Raw genomic sequence first — 20,985 nt, forward strand, 5'->3', positions numbered from 1 at the left:
TAGCGTAGCAGTAATCATGGCCCCTGAATGACACAGATAAGGCAAACAGGGCTTCCTTAAACAACAAACCCCTGAAACCCTTGTGTGTTTTGTTGGTGACATTCTGGACCGACACTATGTTCTGCTGTGACTGACAGGATCTTATCTTCTACTCCCAAGTCCTAATATGCAGTTATTTGTCAGTAATGCATTAATACGGTTACTGCTGAGGCTTATCAGCGTTGTTATTGTTTAGCACATTTTAGTGGTGCTCGGAGCTGTGGGTTGATTTGAGTATTGCACCTTCACTAATTCAAGTTGGAAATGTTGACACTTTGACAAACACGGTGCTGCATGCTAATATGCCTGATGAGGTCTGGAATTACATTGAATTTGAATTCACTGCTAACTATTGAAATAACAATGTGGCATAATATGTCTTAAAGACGTAATTTTCGGGTTATATTAATGTAATTCACTGGTCTTGTGGTTGAAAAGACTTCATAGACACCACATCACAACCAAACGGTCTCTGTTACATCTAAATCTGATGTTGTTCTTGACAACATCAGGGCGTCTTGGGAAAGACCTCATACTGTAATAGGCTAAATATCTTCTTCCTTTCGTCCTCTTGTGATAACACCTCAGAAATGGTTTTGAGGCATTCAGTGCCGTTTCCATTAATATTGACCCCATCCAGCCTGAAGGTGCATGTATAAAGCAGACTCTTGGCCCCGTGTGGGAATTGAATGTATCCTTCACCACTGAGCTGCATGTTTGGCGTGGGGATAAGCATCAACCGCTAGCGGCTCTCTCCCTCCCGCCGTCTCTCTCTCTCGCTCCATATCTCTCTCTCCCTGTCCCTACCTCTCTCTCCCTTTGTCCCTCTCTCCCACCCTCCCTCTACCCCTCTTTGTAGGAGAATTAATGGCAGCTCGTGGCATGCATAGTGTGTCAGAAGCAGTCTGATCTGAAATACTCTATCTTTCTCGCGTGCGCTAGACTCTCTCTCACTCTCTCACGCTCTCTTTCTCGTCAAATAAAATAAAATGTTTTTTTTCTCACTTGCGCCGAATACAACAGGTGTAGACCTTACAGTGAAATGCTTACTCACAAGCCCTTAACCAACAATGAAGATTTAAGAAAAATACCTAAATGCAAGTAGTCTGGGTAGCCATTTGATTAGATGTTCAGTAGTCTTATGGCTTGGGGGTAGAAGCTGTTAAGAAAGCCTCTTGGACCTAGACTTGGCGCTCCGGTCTCGCTCTCTCTCTCTCTGTCTCTTTCTGTCTGCATTGATGGGATATATGCTGTATCTGTCCATCGGCTCAAATGAGAGAGGCACACCATTCTGATTGTCAAATAATTCCTTAAACTGTTTGAGGTTTGAGATCGGTGATTGTAACTGATTTGCAGAAAAATCTGACTATGCTTGGGGTATATACCATGTACTGGGGTATTCGGAAATAACCATGGGATGATTTTTCAGTACCTTTTAAAACAATTTCATAGAAGTTTTTCAATACATTTTAATATTGTAGCTACTTATATAGTAAATACCTGCAATCAACTTGTGCAATACGAGATAAAGCAGATTGCGCTCTTCATTTCATCTGTCACATTAGTTTAAATGATGAAGCTTATGTAACAGTTTAGTTTCCGTCCCTCTCCTCACCCCTACCTGGGCTTGAACCAGGGACCCTGTGCACACATCGACAACCCACGAAGCATCGTTACCCATCACGCCACAAAAGCCGCGGCCCTTGCAGAGCAAGAGGAACAACTACTTCAGGTCTCAGAGCGAGTGACGTCACCGATTGAAACGCTATTAGTGCGCACCACCGCTAACTAGCTAGCCATTTCACATCGGTTACACTCACCGTAGTTCCCAAGAACAGTTGAGTCATAGCACGAGGAGAGAAAGCGGGAGTAGGTGAGTCCAGGTGTGTATTAACAGGGGTCGCGTTTTAAATTGAAAGTCAACAGTGGTTTGTTTGTTTCTATACAGTAATCAGGGATGTGAAACTATAGTTTTCCTTCACAGAAAATACATTAGTGCAACACATTCAGCAAACATTAGCTTCATTTCCATCATGTGACAACAGAAGTGCAACGCTATTTGGCTAGCAGCCACACAAGTCAATGATCTTACAATGAAACAGCAAGGTCTTTCTCAAAAAAACAATGCATGGCCTTCATATGTCTAATGTTTAACATAGAAAGGAAGAACGGAGCCAGCTACATTTCCTGATGTTTTGCTTAAACTTTATTTCTTTCTTTAAAAAAGATAATAATTTCACCTTTATTTAACCAGGTAGGCCAGTTGAGAACAAGTTCTCATTTACAACTGCGACCTGGCCAAGATAAAGCAAAGCAGTGCGACAGAAACAACAACACAGAGTTACACATGGAATAAACAAGCGTACAGTCAATAACACAATAGAAAAATAAAGTCTATATACAGTGTGTTCAAATGGCGTGAGGAGGTAAGGCAATAAATAGGCCATAGTAGCGAAGTAATTACAATATAGAAAATTAACACTGGAGTGATAGATGTGCAGATGATGATGTGCAATTAGAGATACTGGTGTGCAAAAGAGCAGAAAAGTAAATATAAACAATATGGGCATGCGGTAGGTAGATTGGATGGGCTATTTACAGATGGACTATGTACAGCTGCAGCGACCAGTTAGCTGCTCAGATAGCTGATGTTTAAAGTTAGTGAGGGAAATATAAGTCTCCAGCTTCAGTGATTTTTGTAATTCATTCCAGTCATTGACAGCAGAGAACTGGAAGGAAAGGCGGCCAAAGAGGTGTTGGCTTTCGGGATGACCAGTGAGATATACCTGCTGGAGCTCGTGCTACGGGTGGGAGTTGTTATCGTGACCAGTGAGCTGAGATAAGGTGGAGCTTTACCTAGCATAGACTTATAGATGACCTGGAGCCAGTGGGTCTGGTGACGAATAGGTAGCGAGGGCCAGCCCACGAGAGCGTACAGGTCGCAGTGGTGGATGGTATATGGGGCTTTGGTGATAAAACAGATGGCACAGTGATAGACTGCATCCAGTTTGCTGAGTAGAGTGTTGGAGGCTATTTTGTAAATTACATCGCCGAAGTCGAGGATCGGTAGGATAGTCAGTTTTACAAGGGTTAGTTTGGCGGCGTGAGTAAAGGAGGCTTTGTTGCGAAATAGGAAGCCGATTCTGGATTTAATTTTGGATTGGAGATGTTTAATATGAGTCTGGAAGGAGAGTTTACAGTCTAACCAGACACCTAGGTATTTGTAGTTGTCCACATATTCTAAGTCAGAACCGTCCAGAGTAGTGATCCAGAGTACAGATCTAGCTTTTTATCGGAGAAAAGTAGGCTACACCGAAAAGTCGTGGAGAAATTACCTTTTTGTGAATTCTTATCCGAATGGAGATGTGCAAATGAAGCACAACGTTTCTCTGATGCCGAGCAGAAATTACAATAAGAAGCATTTTAGACCTGCATTTATAAAATGCAGCGAAATATTCTGCGTTAACACGACCCTAAGTTTAACTTGCTAGTTATCTAACTAAGCGGCTGAATTAATAAGCTGACGGGACATCATATTGTGTTAGCTTTCTGCCATGTTTGAGAGGTCAGAGCCCTTTGGAAGAGTTATTGATTTTGATTTCTTTGAGTTTTTTCTCCTCTCCGTTATTGGCCCGTCTGCTCCTCCCCTGTCTTCTCCTGAGCAGAGCAGGCAGGCCTGTTGCCTTAGCGAATCCAGACTCCACACAGACACAACGTGTACACATGCTACTCCAAAGCCAGTACTGTTCTTCCTTCAGACAAGCATGCATCAAAACTTTGTTCATTTGCACAATGTCTCTCAGTCACATTGTAAATAATAACATAAATAAAAAATAACATTAAAAAGGGACAACTTTATGAACTGGATGGCCTGTCTTTGCAGTTTGTTTATTTTCATTTGTGCTCGCTAGCATATTTATGAAATTCACTATTACTTGTGATAATTTTGTTAACATTCTGTTAACTTCTTATGGCTGCAAGGGGCAGTATTGAGTAGCCAGTTAAATCGTGCCCATTTCAAACGGCCTCGTACTCAATTCTTGCTATTACAATATGCATATTATTATTACTATTGGATAGAAAACACTCTCTAGTTTCTAAAACCGTTTGAATTATTTCTCTGAGTGAAACAGAACTCCTTCTGCAGCACATTTCCTGACCAGGAAGTGGAATGTCAGAAATCGATGCTCTGTTCAACTTCATGCCTATACATGGGCAATGAACGTAAGAGTCTACGTACACTTCATACACCTTCCCCTGGTTGTCAAGAGGCGGTGAGAGAAGAAATTTCATGTCCATCTTGGTCTGAGGTGGAATTAAAGCTCTTTGTATGACAAAAGTGACCGTCCATTTCCTGTTTCTGGAGCGTGCGAAAGAGGTCATGGATTTGCCTTCTGTTTAGCTGTCGTTATGGACGTCTAACATCTCCGGTTTAGATTTTATTTGTTACATGTGACCATATCATCGTAAAATATGTTTTTTCAATATAGTTTAATCAGATTATTGACATTTTTTCGGGAGTTTTGCCGTGTTCCGTTCTCTGACTTGTTGACGTTGGAGAGATCCGTGCCACTTGGCAAGTGCCCATGCTAAATCAAGAGGGAAATTTGCCGTTCCAGATCCAAACAACGACTGTTCTGGACAAAGGACACCTTGTCCAACATTCTGACGGAAGATCACCAAAAGTAAGAAACGTTTTATGATGCTATTTCTAATATCTGTCGTGCATGTGAACTGGTCGTCGGCGCCCAAGTGTTTCTGGCTATTGTGGCTACGCTAATATAACGCTATATTGTGTTTTCGCTGTAAAACACTTGATAAATAGGAAATATTGTCTGGAATCACAAGATGCCTGTCTTTCAATTGCTGTACACTATGTATTTTTCAGAAATGTTTTATGATGAGTATTTAGTTATTTGGCGTTGGTGTCTGTCATTTTTCTGTCTGCTTTCTGTGCAATTTCTGACTGTAGCTGCAATGTAAACAATGATTTATACCTGAAATTATGTCACGCCCTGGCCTTAGTATTCTTTGTTTTCTTTATTATTTTAGTTAGGTCAGGGTGTGACATGGGGGAATGTTTTGTGTTTTGTCGGTTTTGGGTGGTTATATGGTAAAGGGGTGTTGGGTGTAGTGTATGGGTTGGTGTTGAGTGAATGTGTCTAGCTGTGTCTATGTTGGGTGTAGTTGTCTAGGAAAGTCTATGGTTGCCTGAATGGGTTCCCAATTAGAGACAGCTGATTTCTGTTGTCTCTGATTGGGAGCCATATTTAAGGTAGCCATAGGCTTTAGTTTGTTGTGGGTAATTGTCTATGTCTGAACGTTAGTAGCCTGTGTATGTGCACAACGTTTATTAGCTTCACGATCGTTTATTGTTTTGGTTAGTTTGTAAGTGTTTTTGTTTCGTTTTTTCCTTCTTCTCAATAAAAGGAGGATGGCTTATTTTCCAAATGCTGCGTTTTGGTCCGTCTCTCCCCCACACGATCGTGACAGAATTACCCAACAATGCAGGACCAAGCGGCATGTAAAGCGGCAACAGGACCCACCTACACAGGATTCTTGGACATGGGAGGAGATACTGGATGGTAAGGGACCTTGGGCACAACCGGGAGAATATCGCCTCCCTCGTGAAGAGCGGGAGGCAGCGAAAGCCGAGAGGAGGCGATATGAGGAGGCAGCACGGAAGCAAGGCTGGAGACCCGTGAGTAATACCCAAAAATTTCTTGGGGAGGGGCTCATGGGGAGTGTGGCGAGTCCAGATGGGAGATCTGCGTCAACTTCCCGTGCTACCCGTGAGGACTCTAAGAGGGAACCTGAGCCAGTCGGGCTGATATTGGAGGTGAGCAATGGGAATGATACAGAGACTGTTAAGGATTTATTGGGGAGGTTGGAAGAGAGTGAAATGAGGGAGCTGCTGTGTTGGTGCGTGAGGCACAAGATCCACCCGACAGAGCGTGTGCGGGATGTGATGTTACCTGAGTCAGCTCTCCATGCTCGTCCTGATGTGTGTGCTAACCGTCTGGGAATGACAGTCCCACGAACCAGGCCTCCTGTACGCCTCCCTAGTCCTGCACCTCCTGTATCAGCAGTACTAACTCTCCTGTGACAGTCCCCAGCCCAGTACCACCAGTGCCTCCTCCACGCACTAGCCCTATGGTGCGTGTCTCCAGCCCTTTACCACCAGTGCCTAAACCACGCACCAAGCCTCCTGTGTGTCCCCAGAGTCCTGTGCGTCCTGTTGCTGCTCCCCGCACTAGCCCTGAGATGCGTGTCCCCAGCCCGGTACCACCAGTTCCGGCATCACGCACTAGGCCTAATGTGCGCTCCCAGGGTCCAGTATGCCCTGTTCCTTCTCCCCGCACTAGCCCTGAGATGCGTGTCCCCACCCCGGTACCACCAGTTCCGGCACCACGCACCAGGCCTACAGTGCGCCTCAGCAGGCCAGAGTCTGCCGTCTGCACAGCGATGCCCCGAGCCATTAGAGCCGCCCGTCTGTCCCAAGCCGTCAGAGCCGTTCGTCAGTCAGGAGCCGCTAGAGCCATTCGTCAGACAGGATCTGCCAGAGCCGCCAACCAGACAGGATCTGCCAGAGCCGCCAACCAGACAGGATCTGCCAGAGCCGCCAACCAGACAGGATCTGCCAGATCCGCCAACCAGACAGGATCTGCCATGTGCAGCCAGATCCGCCAGCCAGCCATGAGCAGCCAGATCCGTCAGCCAGCCATGAGCAGCCAGATCCGTCAGCCAGCCATGAGCAGCCAGATCCGTCAGCCAGCCATGAGCAGCCAGATCCGTCAGCCAGCCATGAGCAGCCAGATCCGTCAGCCAGCCATGAGCAGCCAGATCCGTCAGCCAGCCATGAGCAGCCAGATCCGTCAGCCAGCCATGAGCAGCCAGATCCGTCAGCCAGCCATGAGCAGCCAGATCCGTCAGCCAGCCATGAGCAGCCAGATCCGTCAGCCAGCCATGAGCAGCCAGATCCGTCAGCCAGCCATGAGCAGCCAGATCCGTCAGCCAGCCGTGGGCCGTCCCTCAGTCCGGAGCTGCCGTCCCTCAGTCCGGAGCTGCCGTCCCTCAGTCCGGAGCTGCCGTCCCTCAGTCCGGAGCTGCCGTCCCTCAGTCCGGAGCTGCCGTCCCTCAGTCCGGAGCTGCCGTCCCTCAGTCCGGAGCTGCCGTCCCTCAGTCCGGAGCTGCCGTCCCTCAGTCCGGAGCTGCCGTCCCTCAGTCCGGAGCTGCCGTCCCTCAGTCCGGAGCTGCCGTCCCTCAGTCCGGAGCTGCCGCCCCTTATCCTGGTGCTCTCCCTTATCCTGGTACTGCCCCTTGTCCGGAGCTGCCCCTTAGTCCGGAGCTGCCCCTTAGTCCGGAGCTGCCCCTTAGTCCGGAGCTGCCCCTTAGTCCGGAGCTGCCCCTTAGTCCGGAGCTGCCCCTTAGTCCGGAGCTGCCCCTTAGTCCGGAGCTGCCCCTTAGTCCGGAGCTGCCCCTTAGTCCGGAACTGCCCCTTAATTCAGTGGGGTTAATGTGGAGGGGGGCCATTTGGAGGAAGCTACGGAGGCGGTTAGTGACTGTGGTGGGGTGGGGACCACGACCAGCCGCCACCGTGGAAGGAAGCCCACCCAGACCCTCCCCTAGACTGTGTGCTGGTGCGCCCGGAGTTCGCACCTTAAGGGGGGGGTTATGTCACGCCCTGGCCTTAGTATTCTTTGTTTTCTTTATTATTTTAGTTAGGTCAGGGTGTGACATGGGGGAATGTTTTGTCGGTTTTGGGTGGTTATATGGTAAAGGGGGTGTTGGGTGTAGTGTATGGGTTTGTGTTGAGTGAATGTGTCTAGCTGTGTCTATGTTGGGTGTAGTTGTCTAGGAAAGTCTATGGTTGCCTGAATGGGTTCCCAATTAGAGACAGCTGATTTCTGTTGTCTCTGATTGGGAGCCATATTTAAGGTAGCCATAGGCTTTAGTTTGTTGTGGGTAATTGTCTATGTCTAAACGTTAGTAGCTTGTGTGTGCACTTTCGTTTTGTAGCTTCACGGTCGTTTGTTGTTTTGTTAGTTTGTAAGTGTTTGGTTTCGTTTTTTCCTTCTTCAAAAATAAAAGAAGATGGCTTATTTTCCACATGCTGCGTTTTGGTCCGTCTCTCCCCCACACGATCGTGACAAATATGCACATTTTTCGAAAAAAACATATGCTATACAATAAATATGTTATCAGACTGTCATCTGATGAGGTTGTTTCTTGGTTAGTGGCTATTTATATCTTTATTTGGATGAATTTGTGATAGCTACTGATGGAGTCAAAAACTGATGGAGTAATACATGTGGAGTCTTTTGCTAACGTGGTTAGCTAATAGATTTACATATTTTGTCTTCCCTGTAAAACATTTAAAAAATCGGACATGTTGCCTGGATTCACGAGATGTGTACCTTTCATATGCTGTATTGGACTTGTTAATGTGTGAAAGTTAAATATTTAAAAAAAAAAATCTTTTGAATTTCGCGCCCTGCACTTGAAGTGTCTGTTTTCATAAATGTACCGACGTCGGGCTTGCACGCCAAACAGGTTAAGAGACGTCCAATGGTCTTTTTTGCTCTTTTTTTGGCTCCCCTGTGTACTAAGCTCCCCTTGTGTACTAATACTGTAAAAGCCGGTATGAGAGCAGGACAGTATGACGATATGAAGATCTGCATACTGCCCAACCCTATAAAACCGACTACAATAGTGTTGATTATTTGAATGATGGATGGAGTGGAGGGATTCTTCTCCCCTCCACCTCTCACTGCTCCAAACCTTGATATACACTGAGTGTACAAAACATTAGGAACTCCTAATATTGAGTTGCACCCCCTTTTGCCATCAAAACAGCCTCAATTTGTCCGTGCATGGACTCTACAAGGTGTCAGGAATTCCACAGGGATGCTGGCCCATGTTGACTCCAATGCTTCCTATAGTTGTGTCAAGTTGGCTGGATGTTCTTTGGGTGGTGGACCATTCTTGATACACACAGGAAACTGTTGAGCGTGAAATACCAAGCAGCGTTGCAGTTCTTGACACAAACCGGTGCGCCTGGCAGCTACTACCATACCCCGTTCAAAGGCACTTCAATCTTTTGTCTTGCCCATTCACCCTCTAAATGGCACGCAAACACAATCCATGTCTCAATTGTCTCGAGGCTTAAAAATCCTTCTTTCACCTGACTCCTCCCCTTCATCTACACTGATTGAAGCAGATTTAACAAGGGACCTGGTCAGTCTATGTCATGGAAAGAGCATGTTTGTACACTCGGTGTCTGTAGTCCATAGTACATATGGAGGTACTCCAAACATAACTGATCTCAAAAATCTTTTCTATCACCCATGTACTGTAGGCAAGGTGTAGGAAGACTGCTGGCTCACCTACTTTCCAGACCAAAAACCTGTAAAGGACCACTTTACCCTCGGCCGTCCCATCTAACTGCTTCCCTCCCTCCTCTTAGAGAGAGAGACACCATGTCCTCAGCACTTACACTAATATTTTGTAAAGAACATGAGAAGAACAAGATGTCATTTCCTCTGTTCTTGGTTTGAAAAGAAAGAGAGGAAAGGGGCTGATAAGAGAGAAGGGGTCCATGTAACCAAACTAAATGACCATCGCCCCGTAGCACTCACATCTGTCATCATAGTTAAGGATCATATCACCTTTACCTTACCTGACACCCTAGACCCACTTCAATTTGCATACCGCCCCAATAGATCTACAGGCAATGCAATCGCCATAGCACTGCACACTGCCCTATCCCATCTGGACAAGAGGAATACCTATGTAAGAATGCTGTTCATTGACTATAGCTCAGCCTTCAACACCAAAGTACCCTCCAAGCTCATCATAATGCTCGGACTCTGGTTCTGAACCCGCCCTGTGCAACTAGGTCCTGGATTTCCTGGCGGGCCGCCCCCCAGGTGGTTAAGGTAGGAAACAACATCTCCACTTCGCTAATCTTCAACACGGGCCCAACAAGGGTGCATGCTCGGCCCCCTCCTGTACTCCCTGTTCACCCATGACTGTGTGGCCAGGCCGCCACAAACTCAATCATCAACTTTGCAGACAACACAACGGTAGTAGGCCTGATTACCAACAATGACGAGACAGCCTATAGGGAGAAAGGTGAGGGCCCTGCAGGAGCCCTCAACAGGCTCTAAAGAGGGTGGTGCAGCCTGTTCACCCCGCTACCATCCAGAAGGTGAGGTCAGTACAGGTGCATCAAAGATGGGACCAATAGACTGAAAAACAGCTTCTATTTCAAGGCCATCAGACTGTTAAATAGCCATCACTAGCCGACTACCACCCGGTTACTCAACCCTGCTGCCATATAGACATGGAATCACTGGTCACTTTAATAATGTTTACATACTGCTTTACTCATTTCCTATGTATATACTGTATTCTATTCTACTTTATTTTAGTCAGTGCCACTCCGACATTGCTCGTCCTAATATTTATGTATTTCATAATTACATTATTTTTGCTTTTAGCTTTCTGTGTATTGTTGTGAATTAATAGATACTACTCCACTGTTGAAGCTAGAAACGTAAGCATTTCGAAACACCCGCAATAACATCTGCTAAATATGTGACCAATAAAATATGAATTTGATTTGATGAGACAGATAAAGCCATTGAGAACAGGGGGTTGCAGAGGAGCCGAGTGGTTCATTCATTGATTCATACCTAGACCAGTTTATCCCTCTCATTGAGTCCAGAGGGGTACTACAAAGCAGGATCAATGAGTTAGCCAGCTAACTTTGATAAGCGGCAGGCGGCAGGTAGCCTAGTGGTACCCTAGTGATGGGCGGCAGGTAGCCTAGTGGTTAGAGCGTTGGACTTGAATCCCCGAGCTGACGAGGTAAAAATCTGTCGTTCTGCCCCTGAACAAGGCAGTTAACCCACTGTTCCTAGGTCGTCATTGAAAATAAGAATTTGTTCTTAACTGACTTGCCTAGTTAAATAAACGTTCAATAAATAAAAAATAAAGAAATCGTACGTATAAGCTGGAAGTAGAAGCCTAAGTGTTGTTGTCCGTTAGTTTACTCCAATTAGGGGAAGGGTGGTAGGGTTAGGGGAAAATAATAAAGGAACATATATAAATACTATATCTACAGTACCAGTCAAAAGTTTGGACTCACCTACTCATTCCAGGGTTTTTCTTTATTTTTACCCAACTTTTCTACATTGTAGAATCATAGTGAATATATCAGAACTATGAAATAACACATATGGAATCATGTAGTAACCAAGAAAGTGTTAAACTAATCCATTTATATTTGAGATTCTTCATAGTAGCACACTCTTGGCATTCTCTCAACCAGCTTCATGATGTAGTCACCTGGAATGCATTTCAATTAACAGGTGTGCCTTGTTAAAAGTTAATGTGTGGATTTTATTTACTCAATGTGTTTGAGCCAATCAGTTGTGTTGTGACAAGGTAGGGGTGTTATACAGAAGATAGCCCTATTTGGTAAAAGTCCATATTATGGCAAGAACATCTCTTATGAGGACTGCCATAGTTACCTTTGCTGCAGAGGATAACTTCATTAGAGTTACCAGCTGCAGAAATTGCAGCCCAAATAAATGCTTCACAGAGTTCAAGTAACAGACACATCTCAGCATCAACTGTTCAGAGGAGGCTGCGTGAATCAGGCCTTCATGGTCTAATTGATGCAAAGAAACCACTACTAAAGGACACCAATTAGAATAAGAGTCTTGCTTGGGTCAAGAAACACGAGCAATGGACATTATACTGGTCAAAATCTGTCCTTTGGTCTGATGAGTCTTTGAGATTTTTGGTTTCCAACTGCCGTGTCTTTGTGAGACACAGAGTAAGTAAACTGATGATCTCCGCATGTGTGGTTCCCACCGTGAAGCATGGAGGAGGAGATGTGATGGTGTGGAGGTGCTTTGCTGGTGACACTGTCAGTGATTTATTTAGAATTCAAGGCACACTTAACCAGCATGGCTACCACAGCATTCTGCTGCGATACGCCATCCCATCTGGTTTGCGTTTAGTGGGACTATCATTTCTTTTCAACAGGACAATGACCCAACACTCCTCCAGTGTGTGTAAGGGCTATTTGACCAAGGAGGAGAGTGATGGAGTGCTGCATCAGATGACCTGGCCTCCACAATCACCCGACCTCAACCCAATTGAGATGGTTTGGACCACAGAGTGAAGGAAAAGCAGCCAGCAAGTGCTCAGCATATGTGGGAAAAGACTGTTGGAAAAAGACTGTTGGAAAAGCATTCCAGGTGAAGCTGGTTGAGAGAATGCCAAGAGTGTGCAAAGCTGTCATCAAGGCAAAGGGTGGCTATTTTGAAGAATCTCAAATATAAAATATTTTTTTATTTGTTTAACACTTCCTCATGATTCCATATATGTTATTTCATAGTTTTGATGTCTTCACTATTATTCTACAATTGAGAAAATAGTAAAAATGTATAAAAACCCTTGAATGAGTAGGTGTGTCCAAACTTTTGACTGGAAATGATGCAGACAATTACATTGATGGAAGCTACAATCTATTTGCAATATTAAAACTGATCTACCCCCTAAAAAAAATGTGGCTTCACCAATACTGCCATACCAAGCAGAAACTGCTCATTTGGTCGAAAATTTGTTAATGTCATTGTTGCAACAGAAAATACTTGCTTAACCATGTGGACAAGTATCCTGCCTCTATTGTATCTATTGTATTGTGTTTTGGAGAAAATGGGGTCTTGTTAGCAGTAACTACATAAAGTTACTGTGAAACCAAGGTAAATTAAATACATTTTTCTCAGTTCCACGCTATGGGCAGTTACTGCCTTTTTGCTTGGTAGGGCAGAATGGAGCATTCCATTAGTTCTCCTAAACCTGCGTTTACCACAGACCTTCATTTCTGTGTCTATCCCCAAAAAACATTAATTTCCCTATAGGCTTTGGCCATTTAGCCATGGCAGAGTTAATGCCTACAAAAAAAGATGCCATTACTATTGCTCTCTCTTCCTCTATAATTTAGAAGACACTGTTGCACAAACAACATACTGATTTAGGCCTACCTCAGCACTGGTATCAGGCTGTATAGAAGAGGGAGAGAGACGACTGAAGTAGCAAACTGAGTAAACTATAACAAGTGATACGCCGCTCCGGCACGTGTAATGTCACGTTTAAGCCAAACATTGAAATGCTGTTATAGAAGGTCAAGTGAAAACCTAAACGGGTCCGTGCATTAATACTGGTATATTGTAAAATACGGTATACAGCCCTACTTGGTGATAAGCATTAACAGCTAGCGTCTCTCGCTCTTTCTCTCTCCCCTCTCGCACTCGCTCTGCATTGATATGATATATTTTGTGTGTCCATCAGCTCGTTTGAGAGTGATACTCTTTTGTCTGTTTCTCATACCGTAAAATGTACTTTAAATAATTCCTTGAAGTTTGAGATCGGTATTTGGAACTGATTTGCAGATTAAAATATTGGTGATTATTTGAATGATGGATGGATTGGAGTGATCCTTCTCCTCCCACTCCTCACTGCTCCAAACCTTGATACAGTATATGTAAAGTCAAATAAACTAGCCTCTGAGTGTGTAAGAACGTGAGAAGTCCTCATGTCACATTGATTGGCTCCAATCTATGTCTACGTGACCTTGCAAATCAACCCTTCATTTTTGGTCCCGGCTCAGTCACAATATGTCATTTCCTTTGTTCTTGGTTTGAAAGAAAGAGAGGAAGGGGCTGATGGGAGAGGAGTGGCCAATGAGACAGAGCCATTGAGAACATTGTGTTTCAGAGGAGCCGAGACAACACGCACAAACACATTGACACACCGACCGGGACGGGCTGAAGACATAACATAACTCAGTGTCTGACGGGATTGATGTCATCACACATAGACTAATGGGTTGTAGCTTACAGCAGACATGATTGGTTTCGATGGTGTGAGCACCATACTAAATTACAGCGTGTCTGGGCCTGGTCTGCTTTTAATGCTGCTGTTCTCTTTGTGTGTGTGTGTGTGTATTTTATGTTATGTAAGCTCAGTTGGTAAGAGCGTGGCACTAGCAATATCATGGTTGTGGGTAGGACTGTGATGATTATGGAATTTTGAGAGACTATTCATTGTCATGCAAATAGGGCGTTGGGCCACCACGAGCCAGAAGAGCTTCAATGCACCTTGGCATAGATTCGCCAAGTGTCTGAAACTCTATTGAAAGGATGTGACACTATTCTTCCACAAGAATTTCCATAATTTGGTGTTTTGTTGATGCCGGTGGAAAATGCTAAAGCGCCGCTCCAGAATCTCCCATAAGTGTTCAATTGGGTTGAGATCTGGTGACTGAGACGGCCATGGCATATGGTTTACCTCATTTTAATGCTCATCAAACCATTCAGAGACCACTCATCGGGAATGGGGGTATTGTCATCCAATGGGGGCATAGCCATGGTAGCCAAAATAATGGCCTGCCAAGCATTTTCATACATGACCCATGATGGAATGTTTATTGCTTAATTAACTCAGAAACTACACATGTGTGGAAGCACCTGCTTTCAATATACTTTGTATCTGTAATTTACTCGTGTTTCCATTATTTTGGCAGTTACCTGTATATTTTTCTGCATAACATCCTATCGCATGATTTTCTTCCCAACAGCCAAATTAGCAGAATAATACATTACTCTGCAGCAGATATAAAATCACACCCCTTGACAGGGCTCCAGACTAACATTTTCACCAGCCCATGATTTGGTAGTACAATTCTTTTCCCGCTGAGTCACGCAATAGAATACATTTGTTATCATTCACCTTTTAAAGTAGTTTGCTGTGCTTTAGACTGTTTAATAGACTACTGAGATGGTAAGCTATTCAAGAAGTAAGAAGTTTCATCTAATGTCCAAGCAGGAATGCATGGTTCAAGATATGTTGATGTGCAACCTAATCCAGTGATTGTCATGAATTGTGAGTTGACAATAGACTTGTTATATTTTAACGGTGTTCCATAGTAATCATTAGTCCAACAGTTGCAAATGATAGTTTCTATTGGACAAATTAAGGTATGTGCATCACTGTTTCCTTCCGTTTAAGAAAGGTTTTTAAACAGAATTGGCGGAATGAATGTACGCCTGATCACATGTAAACAAAGTTCACTTTTAAAGCAGCCATGTTGTATTTCTTCTTGCATCTATGCACTCTCCTCCTCTCACCTTTTCCCTTCGCTTGTGGAATTCAGCGGTATGTGACCAGGCGAAAAAACCTTTCCAAGCCAAACCACATCATAACCGCTACACACAGCCTACATCGATGTCACCATATTTGTTAAAGTAACGTCATAGTCAACATAGCTAATAGAACTAACATGTTAGTAAACCTGCTACAATCATGCAGTACAGTGTACTGTCAGTAAGCAGTTTAGCAGATACACTGGCGGTCCCTGGTGGCAATAAATTGGTAAAACCAAAAGCTTACATTGACTTGGAAGAGTTCCGGTGTTGTGTTGGATAGTCATAGCCAGCTAGCTGACATAGCATCCCTCTGTTTGAGCCGGTGTTTGAGTAGGCTAAACTATCTAGCTGCATTTTCTAGCGATAATAACGTTTTTTTTTAATGATGAAATATCGCTCTCACTTCTTTCAATTTTGAAGAAATTAATTTGTTCAAAGCTGTTCAACAATTGTCTTTCTCTCTTTTTGAGTCAACTACTCACCTCATTTTATGCACTGCAGTGCAAGCTATCTGTAGTTTATGATTTCAGTACTATATTAATTATCTGATCTTTTGATTGGTTGGACAACATGTCAGTTCATGCTGCAAGAGCTCTGATAGGTTGGAGGACGTCCTCCGGAAGTTGTCATAATTACTGTATAAGTCTATTGAAGGGGGTGAGAACCATGAGCCTCCCAGGTTTTGTATTGAAGTCAATGTACCCAGAGGAGGACAGAAGCTAGCTGTCCTCTGGCTACACCATGGTGCTACCCTACTGAGTGCTGTTGAGGCTACTGTAGACATTCATTGCAAAACTGTGTTTTAATCAATTATTTGGTGACGTGAATATATTTAGTATAGTTTTATCTAAAAAGGATAACTCTTTAAATGTCTCATTTAAATAAATAAAAATGTATTTCCTCCCCTTCCTCCTCTGAGGAGCCTCCACTGAGCATGTTACTGTACAACCACTGTGTTCCAATTTAGGCGTTTATCAGTGCCATTTTCAACCCGTATAAGGGTATGAGTGTAAAAGGTTACAACTTCTTTTTTTTTACCATAATGGATGGTTACGCGATTCTACAAAAATTTTGCTAGCCCTAGTTGTGGGTTCAATTCCCACAGGGATCACATTCCCTTTCTTAAAATGTATGGAACATGTATGCAATCACTCTACTAATTGGCTTTGTGTGTGTTGGCTGAAGTCTCTAGCCAGTGCTCTAGTCGTCCTCTCCATCTCAATAAGAGCTATTGAGTAGGGTCTGGTCGTCCTAGGGAGGCGGGGAGAAGGTAAAAGCATTGCGGAGCAGACAGTGTAAACACATTAGCCCATGGATGGTAAAATCTCAGCGTACAACAACATCATTAAAGGGAATTAAAACAGCCAGGGAGATGCATTTCGAAAAGCCGGCACAATTACAACGGGACAGGGTGGGGAGGCTGTGTTATAACCTTCTCGTTGCTCCGCTCGCAGTGATCCCAATGTACCGCAACTAGAATATCTGTCAGTCAACGGGCTTCTTCGCAGATGTCATTCCGTTTTGGAGTGGAGGGAGTTGCAATTTGTCCTTGCTCGGCAGAGTAGGCCTATTCAGGTAATCACATTACCTTAGGGATATGATTACAGAATATGCAGAAGATTGACAGACTGCATTTATTTGAGGGAAAATAAACAAATATTTTCTTCAGATGTACCTAGATATGACTTTGTGTGAGGTATTCGGAGTGAATTGTCTTATTTATTATATGAAGATCAGTTCCACAATTGACTGACTCCCCACTATTACGAAGCTTTTATACGTCATTGTAATGTGTTAATCTTTTCAGTTCTGGAAGCAGGAACCATTGAGACAGCAGCTCAATGAGTCTGTTCTATTCAGCCCAGTGTGTCGACTGAATGGACCTTCATTTTAAGGGACCAATTCTTATATTGACTGAATCAGCAGAGTGCAGCGGCCGTTTAAAGTGCTATTGAAACCTGACATTTGAACTGAAATATATTTTGGTCCGTCCTATGAACCCCATTATGGACTTAATTGACCAATTATTTATTGAAAATAAATCTCTTTCACAATTGTTGGACATTGATACTTTTTCACCGCTTATTTCATAAAACTTATGTCTATGTGAATATCTTTGCTCATTTCTTTCTGTCAAAAATATTTGATTCCCAACTTAAGAGTAACCGAAAGGTTGCAAGATCGAAAACCCGAGCTGAAGGTAAAAATCTGTCGTTCTGCCCCTGAACAAGGCAGTGTTCCTAGGCCGTCATTGAAAATAAGAATTTGTTGTTAAATGACTTGCCTAGTTTAATAAAGGTAAAATAAATACAACACATCCAGCCCAAAGCAGGAAGTTTAAAAAATACTTTCTTGTCGTCAAAGTACCTGAGCATGTCTTTAACAGTCATAAGCCATACATAATACATTCGTAAGCAGTACATAAGCATTCGTAGATGTAAAATGACAATAAGATGGATGATGGAAGATATGTTGTTCACTTCACTTTGTCACCTCACAAGATAAATGTGATGAGGACCATCTCACAGCATTATGAGCAGGGTACTGCTGAAGGTAAGGGAGTGTGAGGGATTGATTGTAAAATAACTTATTTTTTGCTCTGTCTGTCTGGATGATGTGGTTCTGTCTGTAATGCTGTATTTAGTATGACTCAAATGGCTGTGAGTAATGATGGCAATAATTTGTTCAGATCCTGCATTACCTCACTCTCTTATTCCCTCTCTCTTCTCTCCCTCTCATCTCTTTCTCTTCTGATCTCTTTCTTGCTCTTATTCTCTCTCTCTCCCTGTTTCTCCATCTCTCTCCATTTCTTCTTCTGCTCTCTCTCCCTCCATCTGGAAGAGACTGCCTGCGTCCTTGTAATTTGGATGTTTGATGTCGTAATAATGACAGCAGAAAGTGTGGGCTTTTGAAAAGAGCCACTATTATTTACCCGTCTTATTTTCTCTCCGTCTCGCATTATCTGTCAGTCTCACCTGGGCTGGGTTACTTGTGAATCATATAGCTCCTAAAATAATACAGCCGAGGAATTGGGTATTCTTCTCTCTGTCCCGCCCCTCTCTCCTACTCTGAGACGCCTTGTGAATACTCTCTCTTTCTCTCTCTCTCTCTCGTTGTGTAGGGAGGAAATTGTCTACGTGATGCTTCTAATAAACCAATGTATGTTAATGTGGGTCAAAGGTCCTTTGCTAGCTACTCCCAGATGCGACCTCTCTGCCCAGATGTTCAGGTGTTGTCTCTCTCTCACTCCACGGAGCAGAACGGGACTTTGTTGCCTTGTATTTTACAGCCTTATGGTCCTCTCCCCTCGAAAGGACATTGAAGAAGCGTTTCTGTTTGCAATGCAATCAGTCATAGGCTCCCTTTTACTACAATAGCCTTGACTCACCTTCCAGGAAAAGCACAAGTGTGTGTAGAGCCAAAAGGTGGCATTGCAGAGATTCACATTACCTCATCTCTTGTGGAAGACTTTGTTGATGTTGATTTTCAGTATATCATTCTGTATTAGATCAATTCACTGTCACTAATATAATCTGTAGTGATTTATAGTCGCAGACTCTCACTAGGCAGATGGAGAGATAGATTGAGAGAGAAAGAGGCAGGGATAGACGGAGGGTGATGGCAAGGAAAGAGGGATGATGTTGAGTGATGTCGTCTTCAATCTCTCCGCCCGTTATGCACTCTCTGTCTCTCTCTCTGTTTGTCTCTTTATCTCTGTCTCTCTCCTGCCCTCGCTCTCTATCAGGATTAGACATGAAGATGTATTTGTGTCTGGAAACAGGCTGTAGGCCTTAATGGAGGCACTAGTCAATAAAGATACTGTTTATCAGTGTTCTCTCTTCCTCTTTCCATCCACCTCCCTCTGTCTGGATGCATATCTAATCTGTTTCTGTGAGTAGGATATGGAAAATGACAAAGCAACAATGCTGACTGACTGACACTGTGTCAGCTGTAGTGGTTCTGGGCTCATATTCACAAAGCATCTCAGATGTGCCCTGTCCATGTAATCTCATTCATTATAATCTAAATGGCTAAACTGATCTGAGATCAGCAGTTCTACTCTGGGAGGCTTTATGGAAATGGACCTGGGCCCAGATTCACAAAACCTTCTTAAGAGAACATTTCTTCTTAACTACAATGTTTTCCTTAACTATAGACTTAAGAAGAAAGTTAAGCAAAGTTGCTATTCCTCAAAAATGATTCTTGGAAATTTTCTTACAGTATTTCCTGTTTCTCCTTAATAAGCAAATCATGAAGAAGAAATTATATTATTGAAAAAAAAAGTTTTGGGAAATTCCAAGATGGCTAAAACCTTGTCTTAATCTCAGGGCAGTGAGAGAAGAAACTCATGAAAGAAATTGAACATGTTTATTTCACTCACAAACTTAATCTGAAAGTTTCATTATTGATTATTTTAAACCCAATTACACATTTTAGAACAGTAATCTCAGTAAGAAATATGCTAACATGATTGCCTTTGCTAGCTTGATAGCTAGCTAAAACAGTTGCTGAGCAACAAGAAGATATTTGAGAAGTTCGTAAGAAAATAATGAAATCTCAAGATATTGTTGAGGAACTGCTTATTTTTGTTCTTAAGAAGCTTCCTAAGTTTTTGCGTCGGCGTTTTGTGATTCTGGGCCCTGGTTATCCGCTTGTGGAGTACTAATCACAAATGCCAGCCATGTCAGTAGAATGTGTTGGAAAGCTTTGCACCAAAGAGGAATATGGAGTCAAAGCTGGCGGACTCTAACTGTTTGAACTTTTATTCCTACCATGTCGTTCCCATTTCTTTGTGTGTGTTGTGTTGTGGCCCAGATCTTTGCACCAGCTAACCCAGTGATTCCCTTTGGAGACAAAGATGTTTCCACGAACGTCAGAGAAACTGTGTGCTCAGTGCCTACGTCACACTATGAGATGGTTTGTAGCATGGCTAGCTGAAAGTAGGAACCCTTCAGTACACATTAATACAGAAAGCTGATATGGCTGTTTGATGGTCCTCTGAAGCTCTGTGCAGGATTATGTTGTTTACTGCTCTGAACTCTGCATTAAAACCATATAAAAAAGGATAGGCCTGTGAGCTGCTGTTACATATTCTGCTCATAAAATGTATTTAAATGATCATGTCCTCATGTATGAAGAAGAGATGGGAGTTGCTCCTGATTCAACCAGGAAATACTTTGAGATTAGGGAAACTCTCTCACTCTAATATGGTTGTATGTGCGTTTTAACAACTGTCAATATAGTTAAATTATATTAAGTCTGGGGTTATTGTAGTTTTGTGTCTCCTGACTGGTTGATCGTCTCTGCTGCTCTTCCAGATGGGATCAGTGTGACAGGCCTTCCCATCTCCAGCCCCCTGAGACAAGTCCTCAAACCCCGGGCCGAGACCAAGCCCCTGGGCAGCGAGTCCAGCAAGACAGACTACAACCACGTCAAGGTAGGACTGACACCCCTCTCCTCTCATCTTCTCTAAACTAGGTTCTCTTTTATTACCACAGTGAGATTTCAGCAGGAACATTTCTCTACTTAATCATTTACGTGAGACTTTACTCATTTGCATTTCATGACTTCCGAAGGTTGTTTTATTTCCCTCCTTGTGTTGCTGTCTGTCTCTCAGCCCATTTTCTGATGCTGCAGATAGTTAACAAGCCTCGTGTTGTGGTAATTAGGGTGAGTGTAGCTGTTTGTTTAAAAAGCAGGGAGGGAGCTGAGGACAGGCAGA

At 43.5% G+C, this 20,985-nt stretch overlaps 1 protein-coding gene across 5 annotated transcripts in view; it reads left to right on the forward strand.

Moving 5' to 3' along the window:
• LOC129831073 (trafficking protein particle complex subunit 9-like) overlaps nucleotides 1-20,985 on the forward strand; it is a 364,192-nt gene that overhangs the window by 139,501 nt on the left and 203,706 nt on the right. For all 5 annotated transcript variants that reach the window (XM_055894093.1, XM_055894098.1, XM_055894095.1 and 2 more), the window contains one exon: nucleotides 20,582-20,700. In XM_055894093.1, the coding sequence (XP_055750068.1) occupies nucleotides 20,582-20,700 (119 nt within the window). The remainder of the gene's footprint in view (nucleotides 1-20,581; nucleotides 20,701-20,985) is intronic.

Source organism: Salvelinus fontinalis, chromosome 32 (assembly GCF_029448725.1).
Source record: "Salvelinus fontinalis isolate EN_2023a chromosome 32, ASM2944872v1, whole genome shotgun sequence".
In the NCBI taxonomy this organism is placed as follows: domain Eukaryota; kingdom Metazoa; phylum Chordata; class Actinopteri; order Salmoniformes; family Salmonidae; genus Salvelinus; species Salvelinus fontinalis.